Here is an 18,392-nt window from a genome sequence, read left to right on the forward strand (position 1 = left end):
AAAGAGCCTGGCGAATGTGTTGGTCCCTTAACCCTCAGTAAAATGCACTAAACTCCCACCCACTTCCTCTTACAAGTGCTTTCTAGCCTTGCCCTTGGAGCTCACACGACATTTTGCCGTTGAGACCTCGACTCACCTCTGACTGTCAGGGTGTTGCTTTGGAGGACATTTTTGGAGAGATTGGCTCTGTTGGAGGCCGTGCAGTAATACTGTCCCTCCTGCTCCTTGCTAGCCTTCGGCTTGTGCCAAATGGCCTGGGTGTCATTCAAGGTGACTTGGTAGAAGGGTCTGCCCTCCTTTTCTTTGTAAAACTTGTATGTGATGGGACTAGATCCTTCATTCACGGAGCATCGAAGCACAATGGGCTTCCCAGACTCCACCTCCTCATTCAACAGGATAGAGAGCTTGACTTCATCCACCGGGGCTGGAAAGCAGGAAAGGGATTAGCACTGAGAAGTGGGGAAGAGGAAGAACATGACACGGCCACTGGTCAAGACCAGCTATCTGTGACTGTGACTCAGACTTGGACTTTGCCTTTTATTCAAGTCACTTGTGTTATTCCACGTTCTTCACAGTTCTTCCCCCGATTAGCCCAGAAGGGCAGCAATGGACACCTCCTGCCCTCACATATTGATTAGACACAAGATGCTAGGGACACCTCCCTTCACTTACCACCTCAAGTATTACTGACCACTTAGCTTAACTATACGATTAACTTCTGTGTTCTACTAGGGTCTGTTCTGGGTGAGTTTGTGTGTGAGACTGTGTGTAAGTGTGTGAGTGACAGTGCGTGTGTGTGTCTGCGTCTGTATGTGATTTCTCTCCCTCTGCTTACAAAGATGCATGGCACTTCCAGATCTTACGAGCAAATAACCTTGACGCACTGCCTTCTTGAGCTCTTGTCCTGTTTCTCTCCTCCTTTGAATGATCTAAACCAATTGCCTTCATGTCCTCATTTCCCACTTTCTTGTTAGCCTGGAAACCTGACTTCTATCTCTCTGCTTCTGAAACTGCCCTATATCTCTGGTTTTGAAGAAACTCAAAGATGACCTGACCCCTGACTAACTCATCCCTGAGTTCCCTGCAGGTCCAATCCATGGTAGATGTTCTTCCCATCTTCCCATCCTTGGCCTCCCTACAGCTCTCGCCTGTCACCCAGCCCTTCCTTTGGAACTCAGCTTTCCCTGGGCTTCTGTGAAGCCTCACACTCTGATTCTCTTACCTCCTCGCCTGCCACTCCCTCTTTATCAATTTTTCTTCCGTTTGCCCCTTAAATGTGGACTTTCTGCAAAATTCAATCCTCAGTTTGCCGTCTCCATTCTCGTCTTTGGTGATTTCATCTACATTGTAGCTTCTATTTGCAAATTTAACACATAAACTTATGGCATTTAATGCCTAGATATATAGCTCTAGTCCAGGTTACTCCCCTGAATTCCAAGTCTTGACTTTTACCTGCACATTTCCACTGAGAAGCCCTGCCAGCCTCTTATTCCCAGCAGATCCAAGAAGAACTCATCTACCTCCTATAGACAGACCCTTTCACTCCATGTTCAACCATTAAAATTCTGACCCTAAACTGTCTTCCCAAGTATGTTCCTGCTAGTGTCAGAATGAACCGATCGGCAGACCGGCATCTGATTTATGAATCACCCTCTTGTGAGCGCAGGGCGTGGCCAGACCATGGAGCTGCTGATCCAGCGAAAGGGAGCACCAGGCCTGGGATGGGATGGTGGGGGTCAAGCACAAGGGCAGACTCCTGGAGGGTGCAGCTGACCTGACAGCCTGTCTTCTTGTGAAGCACAAGGGGGTGGTGGCAGGCCAGGCTCAGGAGCCAGACTGCCTGGCCTCAGTTCCCGACCCTACTGCCCACCAGCTGTTTATCTTAAGCCCTAGTTGCCTCATCGTAAAATAAGGATGATATTAACATGGGGCTTACATACTATTGTAAGTATGATGGGAATAATTTACTAACAAACTTCACACAGGGTTGGACATGTGGTCAGAGCTCAGTAAATATTAGCCACTAATACTGACTCACTTTAAACCAAGAGTTTCACACGGGATTCTACGTTAGCTTCTTAAGGTATTGTAAGGTCTGAAGTCTCCACTCCTTCTAACTGATAGGACCAGCAGGTTAATCTTCCCAAGACCCCATTCTCAGCATGCCCTCCTTCTCTCTTCTGGCTCTTCACTGCACACAGGACAAAGCCCCAACTCCTAAGGCTGACAGCTGATGCCCTTTACAGTTAGGCTCAGCTACTCTACCAGTTTCTATCCAATGACTCTCCATTCCCAATCTTTCTTTCCAGGCATCTGACTTACCCACAGCCTTTAGAGCTGCTCCATGGAGCCTTTGATCACCTATTTGACTAGGCTGGGGACCATCTCTAGCCCTCTCTGCCCACCCACTGTTGAACCCTGGCTCCTGACCCAGCTCTTCCCACTCAAGCTAGATATCTTTCATGCCTTAAATTCCTATCACCAACGTTGTAAGGAGAGTTCGCATGACAATTAAACATGTGTTGCCTGGTAACATTTTTTTCTATATTTGTTTGCACTGTTATTCAAATATATTAAAATGTTTCTTCACTATTTAATTAGGAGATCCTGTGTTTCTCATTATATCATTGAAAACAAAGAATATGTCTTCTTTTTTTGTATGCCCTACGGCATGAGAGGCTTAATATATATTGATGTTAATTTGAAAAGTACTGTTTCTCTTAGGCTATACATTAATAGTAGGAGGAACCAGGGAGTTCCCTGGTGGCCTAGTGGTTAGGGTTCCGGGCTTTCACTGAAGAGGGCATGGGTTCAATCCCTGGTCGGGGAACTGAGATCCCGCAAGCCGCACGGCGTGCCCACCCCAACCCAAAAAATAGTAGGAGAAACTACTGTCCAACTCAAGATGTCCACATGGCACGTGTAGATAAGCAGTTATTAAACAAAAAGGAGGAGGACAAAGAGGAAGCCTTTTTAAGCTTTTTACAACAAGATGCAGAACGTCTCAGAGATGCAAGTAATGGGCACTCCTAAGGTCTTCGGAAAGGTACAAGACAGAGGCTTGAGGAAAACTATCCATCTCAGGACAATGGTATATTTCTCTCGAGTATGAGAGTCCTAGTGACTGTTAGCCTGAAGCTCTGACTGCTGTGGGTTCCACACATAACAGAATTTGCCCCACCGAGGGTCCATGGTAGAGAAGAGCTCTGGTCTACAATTCTCAGAGAAGACTGTCAGTTCATCTAAACATGAGCAAATGCTAAGGGAGCCCCAAAGCACAACTTTTGTGCTTCCTCAACTTGGAACACTTTATGCTTATAATTTCAGCAGTTCACTTGAAAGGTTCTGAAAAAGGATGACACTGGCCACACTGATAACCCCCAGATATTTTCTGGCTCCATTTACTTGGGCCTTGGTCTGCTTTGCCACATGTCATGTTCATGGACTTTGCACAAGTACCACCCACTTCTCTTGTCTACCCCAAAACTTTGAAAATGTGAACTAAAGCCCCAGTCCCACATGGATTCTTCTTCCCACATGACTTACCTATCACCTTGACCTGCAGAAGTTCGCTGACCAGTTTGGTGTGGGAATGGCAATTATCCGCGATGCAATGGTATTCTACATCTTTCGTTGGGTTATCTTTGAATATTGCGGGCTCATTGGAGCCCATGCTCTGACTCGCCAAAGTCTTACTTGCTTTTGAAAGCTGATAAAAAATGGGTGAGGTTCCATTTATGGATTGACAACTGACTTCTATGGTCTGTCCTTTTATCACCTCAGACCTGGAGTCATGAAAAATACTGGGCTTGGAAAGCATTTCTAGAATGACAGAGAGAGAGAGAAACAATCTGAAGCAAAACATCCAGCCCAAGGGATTCCTTCTCCAAACTCTGGGCTTGGCTTTCTCTGTCATTACTCGAATTTAAAATGCCTGCCTGCTTTATCTACCTTTGGAGGACTCCTTTAATATTCTTGAGGAGGGAGAGGGAAAGAGAATAATATAAACAAAAAAGGATGACACAAATTCAGGAAGAACATTACATCCCCCTAAATATATGCTTATATTTTCACATATCTTATGTGCACATACACACACATTCACATCTTCTTTTTGTATTGAGAAAAGACACAAGAAAAGTATTAAAAAATACAAGTACCCAAACAGAATATATTTTAAAACAAATTCTCAGTGCCTCAGCTTCTCCTGATAGTAAATTTCATGCCTCAGAAACAAGAATTATACTAGGTTATTATTTAGAAATTAGCTTATTTATAAAGCTAATAAAATGAAACGACCTCCTCCCAAGAACTACAACGACAAAAAGAATTGCAGTGGAATGACCCACATTTGTCTCTTACATTATTTCCTTGTGAGGTAGATGACTGCTAAAATCCTGCTTCGGTTGAGACTAAAATCTTGGCTGGATTTAAACTGAAGGCTAAACTGAAGGATCATGACTGAATAAGAACAGTGACAGTGACAGCTTGCCTGGTGTTCCACATCCATTTAGAACCCCGCTACTCAAAGTGTGGTCCAGGGCCCAGCAGCACCAGCATCCCCAAGGCACTGGTGAGAGATGCAAAACCTGGCCCCATCCTGACCTGTGCTGTCACCCGGTTTTGCATGCACATTCAAGTCTAAGAAGCCTGGTTCTGGGTGGTCCAAGTACCTACTTCTGCCCACTGGGAGTCCTAGCCCTTCGGGTGAGCCAGGATAGGGATCAAAAACTGGAACTTAGATCTTAAAGTTTAGTGTCGACTAAGCAGTGTTTCCTCCCTGACCCTTTGGGTGGTGCCTGTTCAAGCAGCAGAATCTTGCCGATTCAGAGGCCACACCATCAGCATAGAGCCACAACAAAGCCATGAACGTGACTTTTGCCAACGACCTTCTCCTTGATGCCTCTCTCCTGTACTCTGAGCAGAAATACCCACTTGCTGCTGTTTGGTCTCTCGTTTCCACTCCTCTCTCTTTCCCCCGAGTTCTTACCCTGCCTCAGTCTGAACCGCCTTCAGAACAGAGAGGGTGGCGCCCAGCAAAAAATTCCCTTTCTCCCATTCAGTCCCAAGACCCTCAGAGCCAGCGAGGACGTACTCACCACACACAGCTATCTGGACCGCGTTGCTGCTCTTGACCACCTTGCCGATGCCCGCGACGCAGGTGTATGTCCCACTGTCCCACTCTGAGGCTATCTTAGTGAAATTTTGAGCCTGCGACACAACCGTGCCTCCCTTCTGGATGGTGAAGTTGGCTGGAGGTGCTCCTGGGATGGAGCACCACAGGTTCAGGCCTTCCCCCTGATCCAGACGTGTGGCGGAAGATTCCAGCTTTGGCTTGGAAAACAGCTCTGAAAAAAAAAAAAACAGTGAGTGGGAATGGGGTGAGATGTTTCTGGGTACCGGCCCCAAAGTCTGTTTATGGAGAGGGCTTCGGCCCAGCTGCTTTTGACAGAACCATTTCCCAACTTCCTGCACAAAGTTTTCCTTTGCTTCTCATGTACCTGACGATCACACAATTGAAGAGCCAGGGTTCATTCTTCACCTGGGATTCCAATGGCAGGTTTGCCTCCCTCGTTAATCCAATTTATTTCACAGACATGGATTAGAAAAATTTTGCAACTTGTAATGCAGCAAGTAATGACTCAGACATTCACTCATTTATTCATCCACTCACTCATTTCATTCCCCAAGTATTTATTTCAGGCCGTCTCTGTGCTTGGCATAGGAGAGACAGCAATGAAAAAGAAACAGTCCTTGACTCCAAAGTTCTTAAGTCTAGCGGGTGATTCAGATAGTGTTTGCAGTAGAGCCCATAGAGGGGACACTGAACCTAGGCTTGAAGAATCAGGAAAGAGCTCCTGGAGGAAGTTATCCAGGCAGAGATGGAAAGTATCACAGGCAGAGAGAATAGCATATGGAAGGCCTGGCGGGAGGTTCAAGCACCTGAAAGTTCAGGCAGCCTGGGACATAGTGGGAGTAGAAGAAGAAGGCTTGTAGATCTTCAAGGAACTTGGGAACCACATAAAAAATTGTGGGTTATGTCCTCAGGGCAATGGGAACCATGGAGAGTCTGGGTCAGGGGAATGGCATTGGATGTGTGTTGTAGGAAGATCTTTGGGAGGAGAATGGATGGGGTTGGAGGGGCCCAGACTGGAAGCAGGAGGCAATGTAGTCCAAGCTTGAAGCAGAGTGATGGCATGGGGTTGGGGACAAGTGGCAGCTTGGCCACCATCCCTCCAGCACTCCCCATGGAGAAGAATGAAGATGCCACCTGAAGCCTCCAAGGTCAAACACTTTGTAAACTATAACATGCTATGCTACTGTAAGGAGTTATTAGTACCATAATGTAGGTTGGATGTCAACAGTAGTAAAGACTGAGGTTGTATTTCAAGAAGGTCTTGCCATCTCCTAATTTAAGTATCCCCTGAACTATATCAATATTTTATAATTATGGTGAATGTCTTTATTTTCAGCAGCAGGGAAATTACTAATTAACTACCTAACCATTGTGGAGACTTGGATCCTTCGTGTAAGCAAATGCACACTGACTTCATGGTTATGACCCTTGATGCAGAAGGAAGAAGGAGCTTGACACTATCTTCATATTAAGAAAGAGACTGAGACTCAAAGTTTCTCTCAGGAAACCTTAAAGGTTTGAGAATGCAACTAGGAGTCAGGGACCAAATTCTACCTTTGGCTCTAAATTTATCTGCCGTAGAGGTTTGGAAGTAAAAACCAACACTGTCATTGTCTTCACTGATATTCCACAGATGGAAACGGAACTCATTTCCATCATAATCAGTCCACGGTGTCTTCCTAGTTTCCTCAACAGGGAATAAAATAAAACTGCAAGTAAGGTGATATCCCAATAATTAATTCATTAAGGCACGTTCCATCTCTCTGTCCTTCCATATAATAAACATCGACTTACCTCTTTTCAGATCACCATCAAAAGCTCTAGGTTAGGAGTGGGGAAAAGGAACCAAAGAAATTGACCTCCTTAACTGCCTTACAATCTCATTGGACAAACACCAAAAAATGTGAAAAAAATGACTTAGGAAGAATCCCACAGCAATGACTCTACATTTAAAAACACGTAAACAGGGACTTCCCTGGTGGTGCAGTGGTTAAGAATCCACCTGCCAGTGCATGGGACATGGCTTCAAGCCCTGGTCCAGGAAGATCCCACATGCCGTGGAGCAACGAAGCCCGTGTGCCACAACTACTGAGCCCGTGCACCACAACTACTGAAGCCCGCGTGCCTAGAGCCCTGCTCTGCAACAAGAGAAGCCACCGCAATGAGAAGCCCGCGCACCGCAACGAAGAGTAGCCCCTGCTCTCCACAACTAGAGAAAAGCCCGCACACAGCAACGAAGACCCAATGCAGCCAAAAATAAATAATAAATAAATAAATGTATTTTAAAATAAATAAATAAATAAAAATAAAAACATGTAAAAAAAATGTAAAAAGTATAAAACAGCTTGCTAGGGTGGGTGCACGGTGGTTTAGAATTAGGAATACGATGTTGTCAGGGAATGTCTGTTTGTAAAGGAGGTAACGTAAACAGCTGGACCATCACGGGGGTTAACAAGGATGGGTCTTTTGTTCACTCACTGAACAAATATTTACTGAGTTCCTACAATGTGCCAGGCTCTGTGCTAAGTATCAATGTTGTCAGATGAATTAAGCCACAGACCTGGTCCTTCAAGAGCTCACCCAGGGTGGTGGAGAAGGATGCTAAATCTTTATAGCGACGGTTGACATGAAGACAGGAGAAGAGTGTGATGGGGACTGAGGTGTGACCATGGCACTCTGCCTGGGGGAGCCTAGAGGGAGATTTACGGCTTGGTCTTTAAGGACAACAGAGGTTTTCCAGTGGTCAAGGGGAAAGGATGTTCCAGGCAGAGTGGGATGGCATGTTTGGAAGGCGGTGGAGTCAAGGTGAAGGCGGCTAAGCCCATGAATAATGATGTCGAATAGGTGCTTCTCCTACAGGTTGGCTGAAGGATGAATTGGAGCAGAGATGCTTGGGGAACCCCTGCAACCATCCTGGTGTGAGGGCCAGAGTTAGGGTGTGATTGTATAGACAAGATGACAGGGCAGAGTTGAGAGTCCTGGCAGCACTTGGTGACAGATTGGGTCTGAAAAGGTGGACAGTGAGGGGTAAAGGAAACCCACTTTCAATCCAAAGACAAATTACTAATTCAATGGTTTTTATGTTCACAAAATTATTGTTATTCTCCAACATCACTATATAGAGCCACTTACAGTGAGGCTTGATAGCAACAGAGGAGTGGAAAACCAGATGCATAAGTGGGCCTGGAGCCATGTCCAAGGGCTTGCAGCACTTGAACGTGGGGGTGTTGCCTGCCAGCCCTGGCATGGCTCCGGTAGCTCTACGTGGAACAGGACCACAGAGCACCAGGCTGAGGGGATGGGAGGGGCAGGCTGAGTCCAACACTGTGCTTTCTTGGGCCAGGGAGACTCATCTCCTGGTTGACTTGTATACTCCGCATGACTTGGACTTCTGGATGTGGGGGATCAGCTACAACAATAGTATCTTATGGTCCAAAGATGCTTTATGTTTTCCTCAAGTAGGCTGGCCTGAGGGGTCGGGGTGCTGCTCTAACTGGTGAAACGGCCCATGTGTTTGTCACGTGGTCCCTGCAGCTCCCACAGCAATACACCCATCTCTTTAATGTAGTTGTTCATTGCATTGCATTCTCATGATCTAGTTATGTCTGTGAATTCTTCAAAGGCAAAGCTTGGCCTTAGGCAGCTCCCTATCCCCCTAAAGTTGCCCAGCATGCAGAAGGTGCTCAATATATGTTGAATTGAATACTGTTCTCTAATGAGATAATTATATTTTATCAGTGAAAAATATGTGCCATCAAAACATTTGTCATTCTCAATAATAAACTAAATTGCTAGCAGGGTCCAACACATGCCAATCACCTAGATGGGTAGTTGGCAGCCTACCTATGATACTGGGGACTGTCACTGTTACTACACACTCTATGCTTGACACAGAGGAGGCTTTCAGTAAATGAGTGAACAAATGATGAATGAATGAACACTTTCACTTGGGAACCAAGAAGTGCTGACTTTCTCTGCCTCTGAAACACTGTTATCCAATGTTCATCTGTTCATCCAACAAATAGGTATTGAATGCCTACTATGTGCCAGGCACTGTTCTAGGTGTTAAGGATATAGCACTGGATAAAACAGATAATGTTCCTGCCCTCATCAGCTTACATTTTAGTGCCTGAATACATACAATACACGGGAAGAGGCAGAGTACTTTTTTTTTTTTTGGCCGTACGGCTTACGTGATCTTTGTTCCCCAACCAGGGATCACACCTGGGCCCCAGCAGTGAAAGGGCCAAGTCCTAACCACTGGACTGTCAGGGAATTCCCAAGGTAGAGTACTTTTTGAAAAGTAAAGTCAGGAAAAGGAGGAAGGAGTCCAGCGGAACTTTTAGGTACATGGGTTTGGAACTCTAACAGGCCTGGGGGTGACCCTTGCTCTGCCACTTGGCAACCCTCTAATTGTTGGGTGAGTGACCTAACCTCTCAGCTTCAGCTTCCACCTCCATAAAGCCAGAATCATAATTCTTACCTTATACTACAGTTGTGAGCTTGAAATGAAAATGTATGTAAACCAGGCATACAGTATTTAACAAAGAGGAATTGGGACTATTATTTTTGAGTTTAGTAATGCTTTCTCATTCCTGACCCTGTCATAGGACCTGCACGTGGATACAGGGATCTAGCACAGTATTTGGCACAGAGGAAAGAAAAATGTGATGCAATAATAGAAACACCAGCTGACATTTCACTGAGTGCTTACTCTATATGCGGCCCTTTATGGCAGGGTGATGTCATTTGGTCCTTGTAAGAGTCCTAGAGGGCTGTCACTATCCCCATCTCAGAGTTGTGGCAAGGAGAAGGTCAATAACGCACCCAAGGTCACAGAGGTACTGAGTGGCCGGGTTGGGATCTGATGCCACAACCTGCACCCTCAACCACCACAGTGAACGGCTTACTTGCTCTGTACTGACTTTTCCCCACCAGCACCACGGCCCTGCCTGAGCACATTCATTCAGACCAGCAGGAGCGAAGGATCAGCTCTCACTGTCCATCCTGGATTTCAGCACAGCAGCTTCTTGGGCCCGCCATATGCCGACACCCTCCAGCAGCAGCCCTACCTGTTATGTTGACCACGATGCTGCTGACCTTGGATATGCGGCTGGCTTCCACTTTGCACGTGTAGTTGCCGTTGTGCTCCACCGTGGCCATCACTGAGTACACGGCCTCGTTGCCGTGCCTGCTGTGTGCTACAATCGCCTTGTCCTTCTGGATTATGATTTCCGGAAATGACTGGGCCAGGTGCGTCACTTGAATGGTGCACTTGATGTGGAGATCATCTCCTTCTATGATCGTTCCCTTGGGGCTGATGTGGAACTTGGGATTAGAGAAGGATTCTACAAGAAGAGGACAAGCTGGTTGGATTCAGGTTCAAACCTGGGTGAGGGGGAAAGGCACTTCCTCCCCTTTTCTGTTCTTTTTCATACCAATCACAGTTTTTCCTTATTAATTAAAAAAATTCAACCTTTCCTCTCAAAAACCTTAGTCTAGGCTGCTTTGATGCTTCCTCCCTTCTCGCTCATTCTTGCATCTTCAGCCTTCTTCTTAACTTCAGTTCTCTAACTTTCTTGAGCCTCCCAAAGGCCAAACCATCTTCCCTAGATCTCATCTACAGAACTTTGTTCAAATGACCTCAGAAATAATCACAGCAGTGAGAAACAGACTCTCCCCCTGCCCACCAAGGATTTCCTAGGTAATTATCGCACCATTTCATGGACCTCTGGCATTGCAGCCTAGATATTCCATCACTTTCCAAAGTGCAGCTTCGTGGAAATGCATATTTAAATAACCGTATGCCCCCCAAAAGTGATTTCTAATCTGTTCTACCTCTTTTTAAAAAATGCTGGTTGTGACAGACTAAATTGATTTCATGACTCATGCAGTTTGAAAAACACTGCTTTAATAAAATATGGGTCAGATATCAGGGTGTCGGATCTTCAGGAGATGGTGAGAGAGATAGGGCCAGGCCTTTGCTCCCACCAAAAAAACAGCAATGCGTAAGGGAGTATGTACACAGATTACAACTATGTAAAACGCAGATAAGAACGTTAAAAAATGTCAAAAGTGAATTCAGGGTATTATAATACTTTAACATTCTTTTTTTTTTTTTTTACTGTAAAGTCATTTAAATTCACAATAAAAAGGTATAATTAAAAAAAGTCATTTCCTGAGTAAAAGTCAAAAAGAGAGAGCATCTAACTAACTCCAGATGCACCAGAGATCTAAATGCAGAAGAAAAAAAAAATTAACGCACAGAAACAGTAAAAGAAAACATAGGTGCGTTTTTTCTTTAATAATCTTGGAGTGTGGAGGAACTTTAGGTGTGAATCACAGAACTGGATACTGTAAGGAAAAAAAGATGCATAGATTTTTTGTTTTTTGTTTTTGGCTGTGCCGTGCAGCTTGTAAGATCTTAATTCCCAGACCAGGGATCGAACCTGGGCCTATGGCAGTGAAAGTGCTGAGTCCTAACCACTGGACAGCCAGGGAATTCCCAAAAGATGCATAAATTTGATTAACTAAAGATTAAAAGCTTCTTCATGGAAATAAAAAATAGGACACATGACAAACTGAGTAAAATATTTGCATAGTACCTGACAAAGAGCACATTCCTTTAATTTATAAAGGGCTCAAACAAATCAACCAGAAGTGGTAAATATGGGCAAAGTGTGTATGAACAGGCAGTTTATGGGGGCGGAAATGTAACAGACCAATAAACATAAAAAGCATACTCAACCTCACGGAAGACCAAAGAAATACAAATCACAGCAATGATATATCACTGCACCTCAATCAGATTGTCAAAAATAACAAAACATTGATAATATTCTGTGTTGGTGAGGATGTGGAAAATGGAACACTTTTGATGGAAATGTTCATCCATTTGGAGGAGTACTTTGGCGATATCTTTCAATACTGAAAATGCACAAAACATTTGAATCAACAATTTGACCCAGGAATAATAATAAAATACTCACGAAAGTACAGAAGTTATAAGTATAAGTATGTATAAGTTATAAGTATAAGCAAGATTGTCTTAATAGCAAAAAAGTGGAAAAATACCTAAATGTCCATCAATAGAAAACGAGGCAAATGTATTAGGGCACAGGATTCCGAGTTGCCACTAAAATGATAAAGATCTGTATTTCTTGATATGGACAAAAGTCCATATATGTTATGGTTGTTAAAAAGAAGTTATAAGATAGAATGTTTGACTGGTCCTATTTTTTTGTAAAAACAAAGAAAAACAAGCAAAAATTGTGTGTGTACATGATGAATGAGTAGAGCAAGTCTAGAAGACCACACAAGGGTTTTCTCTGAGTAGTGGTACTTACTATGAAGACTGCCACTTTATACTTTATATAGTACCATATTTTCTGAAAATTTAACCCACACCACGTATTATAATAAGAAACATATCATATATACAAAATACTATATATTATATATACATAATACTATATAGTAAATATATACACATAAATAAAGTATTATGCATACACAATGGGCAGAGGTGAAGTAAGGTACCAAAAGCAGAGGGTCGTTTATGATAAGCTTTAGGGCTCCTATCCCGAATACATTTGCGGCTCTCTGCAGTAGACTGTGCCTTCTCCTGATTCCTCCCTGCTTCACAACTGCTTCCCTCTCAGGTCACCGGGAGCTGCTGGTTGCCTAACCTGGAGCTCTGAGCTCTCTCTGTCCTGGACACTCACACCCAGGCTCCCCTCTGCTGTTGCCTTTCTCTCCTGAGAGCATTTCTCAGGTCACCTCATTTGTTTCCTATTTGTCCAATGTCTTGGGGATGGAAGGGTGGGTAGAAGAGTGGAGTCCCTCATCAAATGTGGGAGGCAGAGGGACTTCCCTGGGGGTCCAGTGGGTGAGACTCCGCGCTCCCAATGCAGGGGGCCCGGGTCCGATCCCTGGTCAGGGAACTAGATCCCGTATGCATGCCGCAACTAAAAGTCTGCATGCTGCAACTAAGAAGTCCGCATGCCGCAACTAAAAAAGATCCCGCGTGCCGCAACTAAGACCCAGCGCAGCCAAAATAAATAAATAAATAAATATTAAAAAAAAAAAAAAAACCTGGGCGGCAAAGGCTGAGGACCTGGTCCCCCTTCCCTCTGGATCCCCTCCAGACCCTACTTCCTGGTGTCTGATCCTCACTGGCTTAAAGCCATGGTTTCCAAACTGCAGGTCACACAAGGCATCGTTTCAGGGAGTCGAGGCCAGTGCTATAAAAAACTGAAAGAGAATAGAAAGAAAAATAGCAAAATGCATCATATATTAAGGTTAAGTGTTGTTGGGAAATATATACGTATATGTATTTTTTTAACTGTGTCACAGTCAAAAAGTTTGAAAAATATAAAGTGATTAAGAACAGTCTTGAGACAGCAGTCCAGCCAGAAGGCCCCAGCCCCTTTCCAATTCTGGGCTCTTTCTCCCCAGACCAAACCAGCAAACCAGAAAGAATGATAAAAAGGAGAGTAGGACTCTGACCCCTCACGGTGACCAGTTCACTCCTGATGGACCTAGAGGGCTCCACGTGGGTCCCGGAAACGATCCTAGCTTGACACTGGAACCATATAGCATGGTCTTGCTCTTCAACTGTGAATTTCAGCGTCACAAAATTCTGGTTCTGGGAAGTTTTTTCTCTTTTTTGCTTGACGCCTTTTACATTTAGTTCGAATTTTTCAATTGTGAAATGTATTGGAGCCTTTTCCTCCGGGACAGAGCAGTTGACCATCACGACCCCGCCTTCTATGACCTCCTTCTTGTCCAGCGTCACCCTGGGATCGGACACTCCTTTGGGGGAAGAGAAAGTCCGTTAGTATGTTTGCTCCAGTGGCACAAGCGTCCCTCAGCTGAGTCACTGTGGCTGACCCATCTGAGGGTTCTTCTGTTTTGTTCCCAGAACCTCAGTGTTACCTACCAGGTAATTATTGAGGGAGTATGTTTCCAGCACCGTACCAGGTACTTTGAAAAATATAAAATATGTTTAAGATGTGGTTGGTGCTTTCAATGTTTATAACTCCATTGGGAAGGCAATCATCCCAACTGATACAGTTAAAAACAAAACAAAACAGCCTGCATTTGTGGATATTATTGTGATTGTTGTTATAATTTATTGAATGCCTACCACAAGCTAGGATTGACTTTATATCCATGACCCGATTTTCTAATTCTCATAATAAAACTCTTGGGTGGGCAGGAAAGAGAAAATTATGCCCATTTTTACAGATGAAGTAGGTGATACTCAGAGAGGTCCAAGACTCATCCAAAAGCTCACAGCCGTCAAGCCCCAGAGCTGAGACTCGACTCCAGGTCTGTGTGACTCCAGAGCCAGAGGTTGGGGGGTGGGGGGAGAGGAGGGAGGCGTGGCCTCTCAGTTCAAAAAGCAAAGCTGAAAATAACCAAGCATCAGAGTGTGTCACAGAGACAGTGAGTGACGGAGCAGTCGGGAAAGGAGGAGGTCCTCTTTGCCTGGGGGGATCAGAGAAGATCCTAGAAAGGAATAGGGCCTGAGAGGAATCTTGGAGGGAGGGGGTTATTTGGACGCATGAGATGGGATGAGGGCTAAGGACAGGCATTTCAGAGCGCACACGTGCATGGGGATCTGCTTGTGCTAAGGGATAGGAGTGGCTTTTCAGGAGGGCCGTCCGGAGCCGAGGAAGGGCTGGAGGGGAAAATACAATGGGTGGTGAGCCAAGGTCAGATTAGGGGGAGCCAGGAGAGCCTGGCTGAGACTAGATGTCCCATCCAGGCCCCGTGGTCTGGGGATCATGAACTCCACCTTGGAGTCAGACAGACTTGCTTGTTTCCTAAAACTGCCTCTTCCTGGATGTGCCACCTCCCCCAGTCACCTAAGACTCATGAACCTTTTTTCTTGACCCACCCAGGTCAGAGATGGAGGGCTGTCCTCTTGGGAAGGAGATCTGTACTGTGTTCTCACCACTGCTGTTACTTCTGGTGGCAGCTGTTTGAAAAGGTGTTCCCCTGCCCCACACGAGCTCCGCAAGGGACGGGGTCATGTCTTATTCATTGTTGGGTCCTCAGCCTGGCTCAGAGTGGGCACTCGATACATGGGTGACGAATGAATGAATTGCCTTTTGTCTACTTCAAAAACCTATCATAATAATCAAGAGTTGGACAGGCCAACTGTGGAGTCAGATAGATCTTGGTTCTCACTCTGGCTCTGCCTTCTATGGGACCAGTCTACCCAACCTCTCCGAGCACCAGCATCCACACCTGTACGTGGGAGGAACCAGGCTTATCTGCCAGTGCGACTGCAGGAGGAAAACACAACACGTGTAAAGCACTTAGAATCGTTTACCTCATGAGGGCCTGATAAGTGGTATTTCTTATTACTGGAGGTAACAATAGTATGAATGACTATTCTGATCACAGAAGTGAGCTCAAAAGTGCAGAAATGACAGTTATGTCAGCAGGTGTCAAGGAGGCACAGGGCTGAATTCACAAACTGTATCCATTAAATCAGCCAAGTTTGTCAGCGCATTTCTTTTCAACGTACATTTCCCAAACTCTTGGCCTGCCAATCTTTCCTCATCACTAACGTGAATACCTGGACCTGTTGGCTCCTCCCCTGTCCGCGGTGGAGATGGAGGAGGGCTGGTCTGCATCCCTGTGGCTGTTGCCCCTGGTGACACAAAGGGATGTCTGGCCAGCCGTGCCCCAACAGACCAGAGGACACCCAGGGAGGAACTGGCCTGGGGGGTGATGCAGTCACGTTCTCACGTGTGAGCCTCAAAGCCTGACGGGAAGGTAGCCAGAGGTTGTATACTTTTGAAAGGAAAACGCCCCCAAACACTTGCCCACTGGTTCTTCCTGCTTCTTATTTGATGAAAGGGTTATTTCTTTCTAAGGATGGTCAGGGCAAGCACCTCGCACACGACGGGCCATTCATTCATCCAACACTCAATCACTAAGAAGGCTTCATCTGCTACCCATTTAATCCTCAAAACAAAACAACCTGGACTTCCCTGGTGGCGCAGTGGTTAAGAATCCGCCTGCCAAGGCAGGGGACATGGGTTCGAGCCCTGGTCCCAGAAGATCCCACATGCTGCGGAGCAACTAAGCCCGTGCGCCACAACTACTGAGCTGGCGCGCCTAGAGCCCCCGAGCCACAACTACTGAGCCCATGAGCCACAACTACTGAAGCCCGTGTGCCTAGAGCCCATGCTCCGCAATAAGAGAAGCCACCGCACAGCAACGAAGAGTAGCCCCCGCTCGCCGCAACTTGAGAAAGCCTGCGCGCAGCAACGAAGACTCAACGCAGCCAAAAATAAATAAATAAATAAATAGATTTATAAAAAAACCAAAACAACCTTCAAGGGTACACATAGATTCCCAGTGATCTCTATTTTAGAGACAGGACATGAAGACCTGTCTTTAGGAGGTCGGAGAATTTGACCGAGGGGCACTCTGCTGGGTTGGCAACCTCTTTCTCAGCCTCTGCGCTTTCACTCTTACGCTACATCCCTTTTCTCTGTCCTTTGCCCCACTTCACCATCAAGCAAATTCCCACACCATCTTCTATATCTGGACCCAGTGTCCCTTCTTCCAGGAAGCCGTCCCTAACTTCACTAGGCAGAACTGTTTCCTCCCACCGCTGTGCTCCCAAGGCGCTCAGATCATATGACTGTTGGACCGCAATGATTTGTTTACATGTCCCTCTTCCCCACAGGACTGTAAGTGCGTCCACAGCTAGGACCTGTCTGATGCATTTTCATGTCTGGCACCTATTTTTTTTCCTGACTTGCAGCCTTGGGACATGCTTCTTGAAGGAGTAAATCAATGAATGAATGGACGGATGGAACTCTATGACCCAAATTTCCCACAATGATATTTCTCTTGTTTTTCCATCTCTATTTCTACTTGCTGTTTTCAACTGTTTAATTTATTCCACAGTCATTTATTGAGTGCCTACTATGAGCCAGATTTTTGTTTGTTTGTTTGAGATACAAAAATAGACCAAACACCATCTCTTAGCTCAGGATCTCATAATCCAGAAGAGCAGACAGATATGTCAGAAAGTTGCAATATCGAGTGAAATAGTAATTGCCGCTTACTGGAAACTCATTATGTGCTGGAAATTGCACTAAGCTTTTTACCAACAGGATATCTTTTAATCCTCTCAATAACTTCCTGAGCTCGGTAGTATTATTATCTCTATTTTACTGATGAGAATTTTAAAGTGTAGAGAGGTTAAGGGACTTGTCCAGATTGGAATCTAGGCAGAGTGACTGCAGAATCCAGAGTCAACACTCAGCCCCATGACCTTGATATAAATACCATTGAACGCAGAGAAAGCATAAGAGCTGTAAGGACTGGGACCATGGGGGAGGTCAGTTTTGTTTGGGAAAGTGTCAGAGAAGAGATCATTGAGTTGAGTGTTGAAGGAGAAATAGTTCACGAGGAGATGAGATGAAGAGGGTATTCCAGGGAGAGAAAATAGCATGTGCAAAGGCATGGAGGTGAGGAAAAGCCTGGTGTACTGGGAGCATGTCTAATGCCTGCATTTCCAGGTTAGGAAAATGTCAGGCAGATGAGTGAGAAGGATGACGGACGGGCAGGTAGGTCCGGTGTTACGACTCATTGAATCACCATTCTGGCTCCTGCATGGGTTCACGCTTCACCTGCCTGAGCTGTGTTCCACTCCAGGGACTCACCTCTCACCAACACCGTGTACTCCACAGTCGTTTTCTCCTTGTTGTTCAGGATCACGGTGCATTTATAGGTCCCTGCGTCATAGACCCGGGCTTGGGGAATAAAATAACTCTCTGTGTTCTCCATGGAGGAGACGTTGTGAAACAGCACGTCATCCTTATAGAACAGCACCTGGTGTTGAGGCTTGACACTAGACGTGGTGCTGACATCCACGACGCACTGCAGGGTCAGGTTCTCCCCATTTTGCACCTCCTGCTTCGGCAGGAACTGCATGTGGATGCTGTTGATGGTGAAAGCTAAAGGCCAAGGGAAGGAGAGCAGACACACCAGTTATCTCAGAAACAACGTCACCACATCAGATTGGTATCATCACATCCATGCAGTATAGTGTCCAGGGGTCCCAGGTGAGTAGTGACTGTGTGTGGCGGGTCAAGCACGAGGCAGCTGATACTAAGCTGCTCATATTCCCACCATGACAAGGTGGCAGCCTTTGGAGTGTGACAAATAAAACATGTCCCTAAGATGTATGCAGCCTGTGAGCTGCCACATGGTGGCCCCT

At 45.5% G+C, this 18,392-nt stretch overlaps 1 protein-coding gene across 2 annotated transcripts in view; it reads right to left on the reverse strand.

The window, feature by feature from the left end:
* The window catches only part of PECAM1 (platelet and endothelial cell adhesion molecule 1), a 53,018-nt gene that overhangs the window by 26,571 nt on the left and 8,055 nt on the right, over positions 1 to 18,392 (reverse strand). For both annotated transcript variants that reach the window (XM_007175742.3, XM_057535940.1), the window contains exons 3-8: positions 17,836 to 18,129; positions 13,646 to 13,951; positions 10,210 to 10,485; positions 5,100 to 5,348; positions 3,547 to 3,822; positions 137 to 424 (exon numbers count right to left, since the gene is read on the reverse strand). In XM_007175742.3, coding sequence (XP_007175804.1) covers positions 137 to 424; positions 3,547 to 3,822; positions 5,100 to 5,348; positions 10,210 to 10,485; positions 13,646 to 13,951; positions 17,836 to 18,129 — 1,689 coding nt within the window. The remainder of the gene's footprint in view (positions 1 to 136; positions 425 to 3,546; positions 3,823 to 5,099; positions 5,349 to 10,209; positions 10,486 to 13,645; positions 13,952 to 17,835; positions 18,130 to 18,392) is intronic.

This window comes from Balaenoptera acutorostrata, chromosome 20 (genome assembly GCF_949987535.1).
Source record: "Balaenoptera acutorostrata chromosome 20, mBalAcu1.1, whole genome shotgun sequence".
Classification (NCBI taxonomy): domain Eukaryota; kingdom Metazoa; phylum Chordata; class Mammalia; order Artiodactyla; family Balaenopteridae; genus Balaenoptera; species Balaenoptera acutorostrata.